Below are 17,633 nucleotides of genomic sequence, written 5' to 3' on the forward strand. Positions count from 1 at the left end.
CCTTCATTCCTTTTATCGCAAGTTGTTCTGCACCGTCACTGGTACTACGGTACTGTGTGTGTGTTTGAATGATTGTGAGCTTGTCGTAGCCTAAAATTGCATTACAACTTGTGCAATTTGGGACACAGAGAAAACTGGAAGCTGTGCAAAAGGTGTGTCGAGCCTTTAAAAGTGTCACCTTTATTTCTACTTTATTTCTAAATTAATTTTAGAATGCATGGAGAGTTTGTGGCTCTAAAACATTTGGTTAAGAAGAAAAAATGTGCAAAATAGTCCATAAACATGGAAGTTGTTGGATTGTGTAGTAGTTTTAATGGCGTACCAGTTTGTAATTTATCCCATTATATCTGGGGAGTGTGTGTTTTCTGCTTTAGTTCTGCGGCAGGTTGAGAAAGTGTCGAGTTTTTGTTTTGCACTGACAGCTGCGCTTTACTCCATTCCCAGGAAACGATGCCACTTCTATCGTGAATTGTCTTCACATACTGGGACAGACGTTAGATGCCAGGTCAGTGCCCTCACGACTTCTCACAACAAATTGGAGATTTAAGTCAAGACTAATAATATATCTATCAGACACTCTGAAAACTGTTGAGGTTCTATTTAGAGTATCCATGAAAAAGCTTTATTTCATTGGTTTAAAGGTTATCTGACTGTTATCAAATCTGTTCATTTATTTATTTCTGACAGATTTCAGGTCACAGTGTGTCCCTCTTTCCTCTGTAGGACAGTTATGAAGACTGGGCTGGAGTCAGTAAAAGCGGCGCTGCGAGCGTTTTTTGAAAATGCAGCCGAGGACCTGGAGAGGACGATGGAAAACCTACGCCAGGGTCAGTTCACACACACTCGATCCCAGCCGAGAGGAGTCACCCAGATCATCAACTACACCACCGTGGCTCTGCTGCCCGTCCTGTCCTCACTGTTCGAGCACATCGGGCAAAACGTGTTTGGAGAGGACCTCATACGTGAGTATAAAACATGAAAAATGGGATGTAGTGCGTGAGGTGGAACCTCACAAAACCTGCACCACAACCCTTGTCTTATTTTGTTTAAGCAATAAGGAATTACTTGAATAGTTTTCAGTAGTGTACGATTTTTACGCATTTATTTACGGACAGAAACAAAATCATCTGCCAGGTGTACATTTTATTAAATGCTTAAAAGTAGTGCAAATGTCTAAAAATAGAAATATATTCGTTTCTTTAGCTTTTTATAATCTTGTAATCCAAAAAGAAATGTGAAGATTTGTGGTCATTTAGACAGAAAGGTGTTGGTAAAGTCATGAAGTCTGGGGTGAAATCAGTGTTCACATTCATCCCCAAGGTGTTTGAGGTCAGAGATCTATAGCAGGCTACTTAAAATCTTCCACTCCAACCTATAAACACACTGACATAGTAATACTAGAACACGTTTTGTGTTTCCTAGTTTAATTGAAGGGAAAATGTAATGATACAACATCCAAAGAAATCCTATGCAGCTTGCACGGGACAAGATTTAATGGGTGAATGTGGGTGCTGGCGGTAAAATACTTGTTTGCGTGGGTATTTATATATATCTATATATATTATAAATATGTATATAAATATATTACAAATATATTTAATATAAATGAATATATATTTAAGACCATTTCGCGGGAGTCTCACAAATTATTTTATTCTCCGGCAAAATGGTCTTAAAAAAAAAAAAAAATATATATATATATATATATATATATATATATATATATATATATATATATATATATATATAAATAAATAAATAAATAAAATATATATATATATATACTGGAATTACTAAATTACTGAAAACAGTCTTTTGCAGGCTAAAGAGGAACAAAACTTAAATATTATAAATAATAAACATTTTTTATATAAAAATTTTTAAAAAATTTAAAAAATGTAATTTTTGTGGGAGCGAGACTTCAAAATCTGTCCTGTGCAGATCTCTACCTGCGGGCGGTAGTGGGGAAAAACTAAAATATTGCAGGCGAGAGCAGGAGTAAATATTTAATATCATTTAATATAATATAGATTTTTGCGGGAGCGAGATGGAAAAATTCATCCCGTGCAGGTCTTCAGTCAGTATCTATAAACAACGATCCAAGGAAGGAACAGTGGTGAACCGGCGACAGGGTCATGGTCTGTGTGGTCTGATTAATTTCTGAAGAAGTTAATGATGTTGATGCTCGACTGTTTTGGCAGCCAAAGGGAGACCAACACTTTATTAGGCACGTGGTCATAATGTTATGCCTGATTGGTGTTATGTCTGGTCAGTGTGTATATATAAACGATATCCACCACTATAGTTAACAATCATATTTAATCTTTTAGCAGTTTTACCAAATGCTTTAATAAATGGCATTTACAAAAAAAATATATGATTAAATATAATTACACTCCAAATATTAAACTCTAGACTAACAACTTTCCAGAAAAGTGGAGGTTGTTGTATTACAGAAAATGGGGACTACACATACACATCTAATAGTTGGGTTTCCACAAACATTTGTCCATGTAGTGTACACACCTGATATTTGACCTGGGAGTAATAGTGGTTAAAAATGTGTTAACTGATATCTCTCCTTGCTTTCAGCAGGAGTTTCATTCAGTCATTCATCAATTAAATAATAAATACTGCCAAATCTTCAGATGAATAACCAAATACATTTGTAATATTGATTAGTAAATTAAGTTTCTCATTCTAGTATATTAAATGCACCGGGGTTTTTTTGTTTGTTTTTTTAACAGTGGATGATGTCCAGGTCTCCTGTTACAGGATCCTTAACAGCCTTTACTCACTCGGCACCAGTAAAAGTATCTATGTGGAAAGGTAATAAACTCAATGCAACGTGATTTTATAGTGTATTAGGAAGACGTCTCAGGTTTATGAAGAAGAGACAGCACACCTATTTCCTTTCTATAATGAATACAAGAGTCAGTTAATGTTGCATGTTTTACTATTATGGGGAAAGTGGCAGTTTAGTGGTTAAGAATCACCAAAATGCCACTTCTGGGGGCCTTGAGAAACCCTTAACCCTCTGTGCTCGGGGATACGCATGGAAAGAACTTTACTGTGCTATAATATACATGTCACAAATATTAAGCAGCTTTACCTTCTACAATATAATGCAGGTGTGAGATTTGTTCAGAATAAATGCTATAACGAGATAAATGTAAGGAATAATTTAAATGTGTTGTATAGGCAGCGGCCTGCTCTAGGTGAGTGCCTGGCTGCGTTCTCTGGTGCGTTCCCCGTGGCCTTCCTGGAACCCCATCTCAACAAATACAACAGCTTCTCTATCTACAACACTAAAGGCTCCAGAGAGAGAACAGGTGAGCTGAGATGTTCAACATCTCATTTAATAAACTTTTAATGGGAGGGTGGTATATTTGACTGTTTCTTTCTTTCACTGTCTTTCTCTCTCAGCATCCGGTTTGCCCGCTCAGGTGGAAGAGGCGTGTCCACTAGTCCCATCTTTAGAAAAAGCTCTAGAGGAGATCATGGAGCTGGCCGAGTCAGGCATGCGCTACACTCAAATGCCCCACGTGATGGAGGTGGTTTTGCCCATGCTGTGTAGCTACATGTCTCATTGGTGGGAGCACGGACCCGAGAGCAACCCGGAGCGTGCCGACACCTGCTGCACCTCTCTCACCTCTGAGCACATGAACACGTTACTAGGCAACATCCTCAAGATCATCTACAACAACTTGGGTATTGATGAAGGAGCCTGGATGAAGAGGCTTGCGGGTGAGAGAGAGAGAATATGATGAGATTGTTACCACTTTGTTTCATTAGTGTGGACGTGGGGATCGAGTTGTTATTTAGCAACGATGGAATACACACTCGAATAAGGGTCATGGCTAGATATGACGATTCTGGGTGCTGGTTTCTGAGTCAGTTCTGAAAGCATATAAATGCAGCCAACAAATCAAACAAACTTATTAGGTAAAAAAAAAAAAAAAAAAAGACTAAAGCATTGAACCAGTGGTCTTACCATCACATTATCCTCACTGTGTCGTCTGCTCATGAATAGTCCAGAGCACTTATGTAGTCATGCAGCTGCAATACTGTAGAACGTCCATAAATTAAGTTAAAGAAAGATGATGATATTGATGAAGACCCAGTAAAAGCATGTTTTTGACTTACATCCAAAAGCTGTGATTCTAGAAAGGCAAGAAGAGAAAGAGTAAGAAACACTATTATTTCTTCTATAAAGGCAAAACAGGCATGTCCTGCACTGATGTGCTAAGGAAGTGGAATGCAGGCATGAGTCTGCTCTAACTTTAGGTTTGTGTATTTAGCACACAAATTAAGCTTCATCTGGTTATAAGTGCAACCACGAACAGCACCTGTTGTTCCAGATCTTTTTAAAGCCTTTTGAACATACTGTATTTCCTGCCTAAATTTTATATATATATTTTTTTTTTTATGCTAAAATCTCTTTTGATTATTTTCTCACTTCTCTCTGGCCTCCTGATTCCTTTACCCTCCTGCAGTTTTCTCTCAGCCCATCATCAGTAAAGCACGGCCGCAGCTTTTAAAGACGCACTTCCTTCCGTTAATGGAGAAGCTAAAGAAGAAGGCGGCCACAGTGTTGTTGGATGAAGAACACATGAAGGCAGAAGGCCGTGGGGAGATGTCCGAGTCGGAGCTGCTCATCCTGGACGAGTTCACCATCTTGGTGCGTGACCTGTACGCCTTCTATCCGCTCCTCATCCGATTCGTCGATTATAACAGGTGAGAGGTGCTTTCCAAGCTATCTATACATGAGAATGAAGGTGTGATGAAGTGTAGTGTCCTATTTTCATGTAAAGCTAGATTGAAGTGTGTGTCTTGTAAGGGAGTTTATAGTTCACTGTGGGTGTTTTCAGAGCAAAGTGGCTGAAGGAACCAAACCAAGAGGCTGAGGAGCTGTTCCGCATGGTGGCAGAGGTCTTCATCTTCTGGGCCAAATCCCATGTAAATATATTTGTATATATAAATGTCCAGCAGCAAATCACCAGCTAGCATGCAATCAATCATTGTCACTCCAGAACAAGTGAACTGTAATAATAACAGTAAATCTCTCAGACAGACGCTTCGTCATTGTCAGTCTATTCAAATATACATTCATATCTTTAGTGCTTTGTGGAAAACAAGTGTGTTTTTAGACTCTACAAGGCAACAGAGTTTGTGAACATTTCCGAGGTTGTTCAGCTTCAGGCAGATGTGTGCAGAACACGGTGAACGAGCCTTTTAAGGACCGTGCATTGAAATCAGTCGAAAACGCTCTTTTACAGAATTTCAAACGGGAGGAACAGAACTTTGTTGTTCAGAACGAGATCAACAACATGTCGTTCCTTATTACAGACACCAAGTCCAAAATGTCCAAGGTAAGACGACACACACTCGAATCAGTTTACCGTGTTTCATCGCCATTTTTAAACATACTGTAGGTCACTGTCTAGATCAACACTGAGACATTTATATGGAACACCACCGATGCAACACAGCACAAAGATTATTGTCCCCTGTCACTTTACAGTGCAAAGTAAGAACGCATACGTCACCATACCAACATTTATACAGCCACAGCTACCTGGAAATAACAAATAAATGTGGTATAAGATCCTGTAAAGTACAATAAAGTCATTCCGAGGAAATGAAAAGTCAACATCAGGTAACATCTGGCAGCACTGATCTCTGTTCATCACTTGATCACTGGGATCATCATTATTGATCACTTGATTTTTAAATGTCAAGGCTTAAATGGTTATTGTTTCAATATAAAAAAAATAAAAAAATTCAATGTGGATCCTATTGAATGTCTGAAAAAGTCAAATAAAGTAGTATTAATTTCGAAAATTTTGTTTTACCCTTATTACAATTTACTGTCCTAAAAAAATTCGATAAATTCCTTCTAAGTAAGTTCTTTAGCCAGGACAGACTCGGCTGTTACTCCTGCATCACTATCAGTACACCATAGTGTATAAACTCTGTGTGTTATCACTGTGTGTGTGTGTGTAAACCTATTATTTACAGCAATTAAGTGAGATTTATTCAGTTTAATACCCTGCCTGCACATTGGCTTACTGGTCCACAGGGGGCAGTGTCAGACCAGGAGAGAAAGAAGATGAAGAAGAGAGGTGACCGGTATTCCATGCAGACGTCGCTGATTGTAGCCGCTCTCAAGAGGCTGCTTCCTGTTGGTCTGAATATTTGTGCTCCTGGAGACCAGGAGCTCATCGCCCTGGCCAAGAATCGCTTCAACCAGGCACTACGAAAATTCACCACACACACACACACCCGCACCCACACCCACACACACTGCAATTACACATAAAGCAATATTTTTACACACATTTAGGCATACGTTGTTTTTTAAGTCCATGTGTAAAGTTTAAGTTAATTGTTTAAAAGTTATTTCATTGGAATTAATTAATTAATTAATTAATTAATTACTTAATTAATTAATTACATGAATTAAATAATTTAATGTAATTAATTAATTAATTAATTAAATTCATGTATTAGTTTTGCTAGCTTACTGGCTATTGTGTTTAGGAATATAATGACAGTTGCATTGTGGAATGTCACTATTTTAGAAAAAGGTAAAGAATTGAGTGTTTTTAAGGACCCAGCAGTGGCAGTTTGGTGGAACTGGGAACCATGACCTTCTGATTAGACAATCAACATCTCATCCATTAAGCTAACACTTTTTATCGAAAGATCCTGAGTTGGTAAGCACCACCAAGTTGCCACTGCTGGGCCCTTGAGCAAGGCTCTTAACTCTCAACTGCTCAAATGTATGCCAAATGCCATACATGTACAGTACAGACCAAAAGTTTGGACACACCTTCTCATTCAAAGAGTTTTCTTTATTTTCATGACTATGAAATTGTAGATTCACACTGAAGGCATCAGAACTATGAATTAACACATGTGGAATTATATATGGAATTATATACATAACAAAAAAGTGTGAAACAACTGAAAAATGTCATATTCTAGGTTCTTCAAAGTAGCCACCTTTTGCTTTGATTACTGCTTTGCACACTCTTGGCATTCTCTTGATGAGCTTCAAGAGGTAGTCACCTGAAATGGTCTTCCAACAGTCTTGAAGGAGTTCCCCGAGAGATGCTTGGCACTTGTTGGCCCTTTTGCCTTCACTCTGCGGTCCAGCTCACCCCTAAACCATCTCGATTGGGTTCAGGTCCGGTGACTGTGGAGGCCAGGTCATCTGGCGCAGCACCCCATCACTCTCCTTCTTGGTCAAATAGCCCTTGATGCCTTCAGTGTGACTCTACAATTTTCATAGTCATGAAAATAAAGAAAACCTTTGAATGAGAAGGTGTGTCCAAACTTTTGGTCTGTACTGTAAGTCTATTTATTTCTATTATTGTATAACATATAGTTACAGTTAAACTGTGGGAATGTGGTTCTCTATTTATGTACAAACAGTTTGTGATATAAAAGAATGTTAAAGTACGTTCGTGAAAAGGTCACAATGTCGAGCAATGTGAGAGTCAGCGCATGAATGTGACGTTGTAATGAACTTTATAGTGAACTGGTTGGCTCTTTATCCACAGAAAGACACAGAGGATGAAGTTCGGGAGGTGGTCCGTAATAATCTCCACCTGCAGGGGAAGGTGAGAGGTCGGACACTAGCATGGTGTTTATGTTGGTAAAGCTAACTCTCATTACAACCTCAGTGTTTATATGCTCCGTTTACTTCTGCTTAGCACCTCCATCATGCTGAATTCTGTTTTTGCGACATGCTTTTGCACTACAGGAAATGCTAATGTTAAACTAGGAGGTGGTCCTATAGCTTAGGATGGCCATGAGTTTAAATCCCAGCACCACCATCCTGCCACTGCTCGAATTTAATGAGATCGCCGGGTAGACCTTGTTTTTTTTTTGGTCGGGGAACACCGGTTTTGCAATATGAAAATTTTAGATTATAAATATGTTTGTGGATTTAGAAAACGCTTGTCTTTTAACCAGACCCTGAATTTAAATTTCCCAATCTGGTTTGTAGTCTATCCGATTAGCGCAGCAGCATTCGCATGTATAACCATCATCATCATCTCCGTGTCATGCTCATTCACTATGTTTGTCTCTATCTGCTCCACACCCGCTGCATGTCTGCATGTCCCCGCATGACTTCATCAGTACCGGGTCTTTCACTTCAAAAAGCTGGTCAAGCGCCTCATCATCATCCTGAAGTGGATGAACCGCCGCCAGCCCAAGCCGCAGGCCCAAGAAATGCTCTTTCACAAACGCCTGCCCTTCCTCAAACGCTCCTCTACGCTGGACTTCTCCATCCAGAGGCAGCCACGCGTGACCCTAAGCGCCATGAAAAAGTCCTCCTCCACGGATAACTCCTCTAGACACACAAAGCCCGCGGCCTCCTGCCTTCCTGCACGTTACAGCATGTTCAGATGTAGCACGCTGGTGTGTAGAACATCCCACAGCTGGATGAGCTGTAGCACAAAGCATGCACTATAGAACTTTTTAAAGGTAGCTGATCGCCGTATTTATTCGTCTGAAGTTTGCTTCTATGCTGTGACAGATACTGACAGAATTTAGGCTGAATTTGATATTTTACTGTTGAATTGTACAATCGGGGGCGGCCATTTTGTTCTGAACACGAAGTTTGTTGTCCGTTTCCACATCAGATAAAAAAAATTGTTCTAATGTTAGAGCAGAATTAAGCTGTAAGATAAATTTGAAAATTCACTACAACCCTCAAGAAGCAAACTTCATACAGCCGGCTGCTTGAGTTTATACTGTCCTCAGCACCGTGTCTTGTTTTTGCCCAGTTTATTGCTAGAACTGCTTTTTTGTTTAAATGATTGCCAAAAATGATCTGTCTAAATGTTCCTGAGGGTAGCACAATTTGATACTATAAATCAGGGGGTCACCAACCTTTTTGAAACTGAGAGCTACTTCTTGGGTACCGATTAATGTGAAGGGCTACCAGTTTAATACACACGGTTTTCAGTTTGATCTGAAATAACACATTTGCTCAATTTACCTTTATTAAATGTTATTATTAATAATTAATGATATTCATCTATGTGAAGACACTGATCATGTTAATGATTTCTCATAATAATTATCCACAATGATTTAACAAAGTAGGAAACAGTTATTTTTAGAAAAGGCCCTCATGTGGTCCATGCGGGATACCTGGAGCCCACAGGCATCATGTTGGTGACCCCTGCTATAAATGATTTTTGATGTTAAATATAATAACATTACAAGTTAAAAAGTCTCCAATTCCAATAATAAGTCTTTGAGTATCTGATTTGAACATTATATTCGACTATTGAATGTAGGCTCAAAGATGCACAAGTCCTCAACACCAAGACACAAAAACAGTTGATTTAAGGGTTTAATTTCCTAAAACACAAGTCAATTTTGTACACCACAACCCTGCATTAACCGAAAATCAACACAACAGCCTCTTCAACATAAACCAGTGATCAAACAAGTCAGTCAAAAAACTAGACAAAGAAATCAGCTACAGTGTCATGTCACAAAGTAGTTATTTGGTATTCAATGGACAAATAAATAATGTAATAATTTTAGATAAAGTAAAACCAAATATTTGGAGCTAAAAGTGATATGGTGCACCTTTCAGTCTATTTTTAATAAACTTATTAAAAAAAAAAGATCTCAAAGATTTTCAAAGGTTCTCAAAGATTTTTGGAATTGATTTGAGCTCTTTTTGGACTGATAATAAAGCGGACAGAACTAAGAAGTCTCTCAAGCAGAGGTGCAAAATATAATTGGTAACAGTCAATGTCAATTAACATACAGTATAGTTTAGTAAAAAGTATTTCGAGTCATAAATGTAGTTGAGTAGAGAGTAAAAATTGCTTATAGCTACAAAACTCAGTAAAACTAGAAACAAGGCAAAACGTACAGTAACGAATACGTTTACTCAAAAACTTTACACCACTGGTAAGAACAAAGTATTGCTAGCGGCTAGAGCAGAAGAAATCTGTTCATGTGGACTTCCCTGTGATCAGCTTTTAGTGGAACATGCCTTACAAGACTACTGTTTTAATACTACATGTACATCGATGTGTTCATTTCTTTTAAATGAGTGATGTGTTTTTGGCGCGTGTGTAGCTGGAGGACCCTGCTATTCGCTGGCAGATGGCTCTCTATAAGGACATGCCTAATCGCAGTGAGGACACTTCAGACCCGGAGAAGACTGTAGTGAGAGTGCTGGACATCGCTCATGTGCTCTTCCATCTGGACCAGGTGAGTTCAGAACGCATCGACTAGCACACTGCATGACGCTCATTAGGAGGCGTTCTGTAAAGCCGCTCTGTGATAGTGACAGTGATGATAAGAGGGGACGTGACCTAGAATCGATTTCACATCACTAATTTCCTCCTCACCGTCCAACTCTGCACACAAAGTGTCTCTGCGTGTTTACGAGCAATACGCTAGATTGTGTGTCGTGTGTGGGGAGGTGGTAGCTTAGTGGTTAAGGCAATGCACTTGTTCAAACCTTATTAATCTGCTACTTTTGGGCCCTTGATCAAGGCCCTTAACCCCATAGCTGCTCAGTTGTATGGATGAGGTGAATGTAAGTCTCTGTGGATGAGGGCGTCTGCCAAATGCCCTTATGAATGTGTGTTTTTGTTGCCGTTTGCATTTTGTTTTGTTCTCCCGCCATGTTTTGTCTCCATCATGTCTTTTGTTGACTCGTGTGTTTTCAGTTTGTCACGTTTTATATTGAAACCCCTGTGTTGCTTGTTTTGAGGTCTCTGTGTACGATCTCTTTCTGTTACCTGATTAAAAATTTTTAAGTATGTCTGCCATGGCATGTCTGCCAGACGCCCTCTGTTTTCTGTTCACATCCTTTCATTGTTCACACCTAACAGTGAAGTGATACATAAGGTAGCACAAAATCCATAGATAAAGGGAGGTGCCTTATATTAGAGATTATACAGCACCCTTGAAGCACTAAGGATTTCGGGCCTTGCTCAAGGGCCCAGCTTGGTAATACTAGGGTTTATATCCCGGCCCTTCTCATCAGTTACACAGAGCCTTAACCACTGAGCTACAGTACCACCTCCCCCAAGCCTAAACATCTTTTACACAAATATGAGAGACAAGTTACGTAGATTATGGCGATGACATGCAAAGAAAGAGTATACAAACAGTATATTGGTGAGATTCACATGCACACGCTTATTCCCCATGCTTAGTTCACTTTGGGATTGTGTACCGGTAATCCGAGGTGAGGCAGAGCTCTCTGCACTTCATTGTGCCTTGCCGGGAATTACAGCCGAACTCTGCAAATCACAGTTTTTGATGGAATCATAGAGAAATAAGATTTATATCACAAAACAGCTTTGTCTAAAACAAAAATGGTAATTTCACATTTCATAAATTTTTTATTGGAATATAACAAAACACATGATTGTATAGGATGGCTTAGTATCTCAATAATGCTCATGTGGTTAAAGAGCACAAAATCCACACATCCACACTCCAAAATGTTGCAGAAAACCTTCCCAGAAGAGTGGAGCAGTGGAGGAAAGAGTAATAAAGTATTCTATTCTAATATTATATCAAAGAAGTAAACGTGCTGTTACTTCAAGTGTGTTTAAAAAAATGAAAAAGTAGTTAAATAAAATGTACTTTTTTAAAAGGATTCTAGTGTAGTTCAAAAAGGACAAGAGGACATACATCTCAAACTAGTTCTTTTTAATTGTAGGAACTTATTTTACAAATTAAAGTGCAATAATAAAACATAAAAAAATAAATGAAACAGTCCATGGCTTATGTCTAATGTGTCATTTATGATCTTTTTTTTTTTTTTTTTTACCCAGTAGTGTAAATGATTTAAAATGAAGTTAAGTACAATACATCAAACAAAACATACTCAAGTAAAATTACAGATTTTAAAAACTACTTTTAAAAGTAGACATACACAAACAAAGGACTCAATTATAGTAAAACGAGTAAATGTAATGAACACGTTACTTTCCACCTCTGAAGTAAAGTTCATTATAACAGCAAAATGTGACATAATCTGGAATGGGATTGATAGTGTGATGATGTGGTGTCCACAAATGTTTGCTAATATAGCATCGATATGCAAACCAAAATGTCCAGAACCTTGAAGGAGTGCTGATTGCAGTGCTAAAGCCTTGCTGTCAGAGTGAATGCCGTGTGTTTGCTCAGGTGGAACATCCTCAGAGGAGTAAGAAGGCCGTGTGGCACAAGCTGCTGTCTAAGCAGAGGAAGCGTGCGGTGGTCGCCTGCTTCAGGATGGCTCCTCTTTATAACCTGCCCAGGTATCATGACCTTGACCCTGTCTTATGGAGCAGCTTGATTTGCTCTAAGAAGAATTGAGGAGCACAAACAAGTGTATCTGCTGCATTAAAGCGAAGTCCTAGTCAGATTCCGCTCCACATTTTTCTCCTTTTCTTTCTTTTTTTTGGTTAGACCTAACATGCTTTAATTGTATGTAAGCTTTTCACAATAGCATATACTGTACATTCGAAAATAGCAAAGTGATAGAAACTAAAAACATATACAGCTGCTTGAAAAATTTGGAAAAACAAATGTTTTTGTCCTGCAATCATCTGGTGAACCAATTCTTGATCATTTTTGTCATCCTCATTCTTCATTACCGAGAAATGCGTGTTGTTGTGTGTATGGATTTCAGGCACAGAGCCGTGAACCTGTTCCTGCAGGGCTATGAGAAGTCCTGGATTGAAACAGAGGAGCATTATTTTGAAGATAAGCTCATCGAAGATTTGGCTGTAAGTGTTTTTCATGTTTTGTGTGTCATCATGTTTTCATACATTTAAAAGCCTAGAAATCAAAGTCACAGAATATTGTCCTGTCCATTCCTGCTACCAGTGTCCTCTCTGTTTCAGTACTGGCTATAAGATGAAGCTGAAGCTGAAATGTTGTGCTTTGTGTTGTAGAAGCCGGGTGGTGAGGAGCCATCAGAGGAGGATGAAGGGGTTAAACACATCGACCCATTGCACCAGCTCATTCAGCTGTTTAGCAGGACTGCTCTGACAGAGAAATGGTTTGTTTTAGACAGGAAATAGTATTCTCCTGCCTCTATTTTATCTCTATTGCTCTCTAATAGACTGTAATATTCTCTTTTATTAGATTACACTCCACTGTCTTATATATGGACTAAGCATTAAATGCATTATAAACATCATTAGCATTTAACTTTTTTAAGGTTAGAAAATTACATTGTATGGAGAAAGATTTGTGGACACCAGACACCATGCCCCAAAGCTCAAGGCAGACCGTTGTATAGACTGTTTTTGTATGCTGTAGAGTTACAGTTTCCCTTTACTGCATCTAAAAAAGGCCAAACCTGTTCCATCTTGATCACATCCCTCTGAACAAGCGCTCTCTATGAAGACATGGCTTGCTCTAGTGTATGCACAGAACCTTGACCTTGATAACCAGATGGAACCCCAGATATCCTCACGGAACATCAGTACCTGACCTTATTATTGTTCTCACAGTCTTATTCTTATTCCAAAATGTAGTAAAAAAGCTTTTCCAAGATTTACATTAACAGAAATATTCTATCTATCTATCTATCTATCTATCTATCTATCTATCTATCTATCTATTGTCTGTCTGTCTGTCTGTCTGTCTGTCTACATATGTTTTTGCCGAGTCTGTCTGTCTGTCTGTCTGTCTGTCTGTCTGTCTGTCTGTCTGTCTGTCTCTATCTATCTATCTATCTATCTATCTATCTATCTATCTATCTATCTATCTATCTATCTATCTATCTATCTATCTCTCGTGAGTTCACACTATGTGTATACCATTTGTGGTGCTTTGGCTTAGTTAGTTAAAGGGCCTCGGTACTAAACAGGAGATACTGAGTTTAAATCCCAGCAGTGTTTGATGTGGTTGTCCTTCCTTGCTCCACTATGAGTGCCTTCTGTGGAGGTGATAGCTCAGTGGTTAAGCCATTGGACTTTAGATCTGAAAATCATGAGTTCAAATCCCAGCCACACCAAGCTGCTCCTCCTGGGCCTCTGAGCAAAGCCCTGAGTAAGGTCATTTGTAGTCATTCTGAATAAGGGTGTCCGCTAAATGCCATAAATGTAAATGTAGTTATATCAGCCTATATGAACATTAAGAGACAGGGTCAGTGGAAACAAGACAAAACTGTAAGAAACTAAACACTTCTCTCAGATAACTGCACTATAAATGACTCTCATCATATTGTTCCTGGGCGATATCATGTCACAACTCGTGAACTGATCATCTTTTTTGATCAAGACTTGATTTAGTTAACACAGAATGCACAATAAAGCAGAGTGTTCGTGATTTCTATGTGGTTATAAATACGAATGCACAATCCTGTATCTTGCAGTAAACTGGAGGAGGACAGCCTCTACATGGCCTACGCTGACATCATGGCCAAGGTGAGAATCCCTACTGAGAAACATGCATGAGGAGTAAATCAGTGCACCGAGAGCCAGCGCTATAATCATCAATCACCAGATGGGTTCTCCTAACACGTTTTATTATTCCGTTTCCAGAGCTGCCATGATGAAGAGGAAGACGAAGAAGAGGAGGTGAAGAGTTTTGAGGTAAACATCTTTCTGGGATTATGTTACAGTGTGGGGATATCAGGGGTGGGTTGGCTGTAGAGATGTATTTATTATATTTGTGTATTTGCAATATGTATTTATATTATTTCTTGGATAAATGTAGCTGCTGAAGTGTTTTATATGATCAGATTTCAGTCTTACTACCTGGATTTAAATATCAATAATCCCCAAGCAGATTTACTCAACTCAACTTTGCTTTACTCAACACACAGCAAGTTATCAGATGTAATTAGGATCTTTGGTCATGGCATATTAAACAGTAGGACTTGGTAGCAATCCAAGTAGAAAATGGACACAGTGGATTATGAGAGCTTTTTTTTAACAGTGATCATTAATTGTTTACTTGCAGGAGAAGGAGATGGAGAAGCAGAAGTTGCTGTATCAGCAGGCTCGGCTCCATGATCGTGGTGCGGCTGAGATGGTGCTGCAGACCATCAGTGCCAGCAAAGGTCTAATTAACTCTCACCACATGGCTTTACTCATGTAATGTTGGATCAAATTCAATATTAGCTTGAAGCTGCTTGAAGCATTAATACACTGTTACTAGAAATAAACATTATACACGTTTTTAATATATTGAGCACTGGTCTTACAGGCAAAATAGCTAAATTTTTTGTTTATTTATTTATTGGTTGGTTTGTTTGTTTGTTTTAAACAGATAATATTAATATGCAGATATTTAAATGATGCTCACCCATGCATGCAAAATAACAACAGCATATTAAGCGTTTATCCACTGCTGTGTGTGTATGTGGGTGTGGGTGTGTGTGTGGGTGTGTGTGTGTGTGTGTGTGTGTGTGTGTGTGTGTGTGTGTGTGTGTGTGCAGTGTATTATATACTTATAATATACTTGTTATATCCTATTATACGCTATATCCTATTATACAACAGATGACACTGTTCAGAAGACAAAATATGGCGAAAAAAGACTTAATCATATTATAAAATAATAATTTCACTCTGATATTAGTGTTTTTCTTGTATTTCAATAATATTGGAGTCAGTTATTGAGTGCTCCAGCATGGATATGCTATTTTACATCTGTAAGGCTAACAAAGCTCCAATGTTCTAAACAGATAAGATGATTTATTACTTTGAAATTTCGTCCTCTTTTAACACAGTTATTGTTATTTTTATATCCCCTCAATTTTGTGGACTCCTGCTTTTATGAACATGCCATTCTGCGTGTAGTCCTCATTAGCTGTTATAATAACCTTCACTTTATCTGGGCAGAAGTTTCACTAGATTTTAGAGTGTGCTTGTGACAATTTGTGCTCATTCAGCTAGAGGTACTGATGTAGGTGAGAAGGTGAGGAGGCCTGGGGTGCATTTTATTTTATCCCAAAGGTGTTCAGTAGGGTTGAGGTCAGAGCTCTATTGCAGGCCACCCAGGATCTTTCACTCCAACCCATGTAAACCAGATCTTCATGGATTTTGCATTGTGCACAGGGGCATTGTCTGCCACAGGATTCAGTCTCCTTGTTCAAGTGAAGGGAAAATGTAATGCTTTTGCATCCAAAGACATTCTATACAATTGTGTGCCATCAACTTTATGCTGAAAAGTCAGACGTCTTACTGATTTACTTTTGTCCATATAGTAGGGGTGTAATGGTACACAAAATTCACGGTTCGGTTAAATTTCCATTACAGAGTGAGGAGCCACACTAACTTAAGTTTCTTTTTTAGATTCTTGGCAATGTCATGTATGTTTTTAAGCCTAATGATAATAAAAACATGCGAAGTGGAGACTAAACAAACTTGCGGTCTTCCACTTAATACGTTCCGAAGGGGGAACTCGGATTGTAACTATGTTCTGCACGAAAAAGGATTGCATTCGGTAAACATGTGTACCGAACCGAAAGCCCTGTATCGAAAAATTTTGACACAATACATGTAACATTACACCCCCAATATATAGTGTATTCTTTGTTCAATAGTTTAACTGAATACATTTAAGTCTACACCATTAGGGGCAATGAACAACCAGGTCCCATTATTGCTCGCTGATTATCTGGAAAATATGTTGATAGAAGCCTAAAATGACGGTTTGTAAAAGCTTTGATCATTATAAGTCTGTAGGGATTATAAACTATACTTTCAAAAGCAGAAAAAAACTTAGAGTGGAGTAGATGAACCTCGAGTTTATACACTGCGCAAGTTTTTTTGTCAGTTGTGTCTCTACAGTGCGAGGTGGTGACATTGTATTGACTTTGTGTGCAGGTGAGATGGGGCCGATGGTGGCGTCTACACTGAAGCTGGGCATTGCTATACTGAATGGTGGAAATTCCACAGTGCAGCAGGTAAGGCCATGTTAAAACACTTGTGGGTGTTGGGTATAAAAGTGGAGCCGTTTCTTTTTTTTTCTTGCTTTGTATGTCTTTTATGCAACTACAAATGAAACATCCACTTGTAGAAAATGCTGGACTACTTGAAGGATAAAAAGGATGTCGGATTCTTCCAGAGCCTGGCAGGACTTATGCAGTCTTGCAGGTAAACTTTATCAGGAAATGATTGTTGTGAAATGAGCATTTTAATGTCCGTGCAGCACAATAAATATATCTGTCTTTACTCCAGCGTTCTCGACCTGAATGCTTTTGAGAGGCAGAATAAAGCCGAGGGCCTGGGCATGGTGACGGAGGAAGGTTCAGGTATGTTAATGAAATGGGAGGCAAAAAAAAATCCAACGTAACATCTATTCTATACTAAAGTTGAATATTCTGTTTATCATAGCAATATCCAAATAATCTGCTCTATAACTCATTGTTTTCTACTTTTATTTTTCTAAAACACAGTGTTGTAAATTGGCCACTACCCCAAGGTTTAGTATTTACCACCAAACCATGTGGTTATTCTCATATGACATCTCGTCTCTCTTTTTCTTTAACGCCAGAATTATTATTTTTTTTTTCATTAATCATCCATGATGTCTACATTCATCATCACAATTTTCAATGTTTAGATCAGTTCTGTCTTTGTATGAATCATATATAATTTCATTTATATGATTTTTATTATTTG

The 17,633-nt window shown here is 38.5% G+C and overlaps 1 protein-coding gene across 8 annotated transcripts in view; it reads left to right on the forward strand.

Moving 5' to 3' along the window:
• The window catches only part of ryr2a (ryanodine receptor 2a (cardiac)), a 219,211-nt gene that overhangs the window by 166,491 nt on the left and 35,087 nt on the right, over nucleotides 1–17,633 (forward strand). For 6 of the 8 annotated variants that reach the window (XM_046854547.1, XM_046854548.1, XM_046854551.1 and 3 more), the window contains 20 exons: nucleotides 445–505; nucleotides 724–962; nucleotides 2,748–2,829; nucleotides 3,202–3,332; nucleotides 3,427–3,747; nucleotides 4,497–4,737; nucleotides 4,872–4,959; nucleotides 5,280–5,372; nucleotides 6,083–6,253; nucleotides 7,569–7,628; nucleotides 10,120–10,254; nucleotides 12,193–12,305; nucleotides 12,680–12,776; nucleotides 12,945–13,051; nucleotides 14,375–14,426; nucleotides 14,544–14,594; nucleotides 14,965–15,064; nucleotides 16,836–16,915; nucleotides 17,029–17,105; nucleotides 17,190–17,263. In XM_046854547.1, coding sequence (XP_046710503.1) covers nucleotides 445–505; nucleotides 724–962; nucleotides 2,748–2,829; nucleotides 3,202–3,332; nucleotides 3,427–3,747; nucleotides 4,497–4,737; nucleotides 4,872–4,959; nucleotides 5,280–5,372; nucleotides 6,083–6,253; nucleotides 7,569–7,628; nucleotides 10,120–10,254; nucleotides 12,193–12,305; nucleotides 12,680–12,776; nucleotides 12,945–13,051; nucleotides 14,375–14,426; nucleotides 14,544–14,594; nucleotides 14,965–15,064; nucleotides 16,836–16,915; nucleotides 17,029–17,105; nucleotides 17,190–17,263 — 2,373 coding nt within the window. Of the gene's footprint in view, nucleotides 1–444; nucleotides 506–723; nucleotides 963–2,747; nucleotides 2,830–3,201; nucleotides 3,333–3,426; nucleotides 3,748–4,496; nucleotides 4,738–4,871; nucleotides 4,960–5,279; nucleotides 5,373–6,082; nucleotides 6,254–7,568; nucleotides 7,629–8,151; nucleotides 8,434–10,119; nucleotides 10,255–12,192; nucleotides 12,306–12,679; nucleotides 12,777–12,944; nucleotides 13,052–14,374; nucleotides 14,427–14,543; nucleotides 14,595–14,964; nucleotides 15,065–16,835; nucleotides 16,916–17,028; nucleotides 17,106–17,189; nucleotides 17,264–17,633 lie in introns of all 8 variants that reach the window. The other 2 variants (XM_046854545.1, XM_046854546.1) reach the window with 1 other exon arrangement.

Source organism: Silurus meridionalis, chromosome 7, assembly GCF_014805685.1.
Source record: "Silurus meridionalis isolate SWU-2019-XX chromosome 7, ASM1480568v1, whole genome shotgun sequence".
Classification (NCBI taxonomy): domain Eukaryota; kingdom Metazoa; phylum Chordata; class Actinopteri; order Siluriformes; family Siluridae; genus Silurus; species Silurus meridionalis.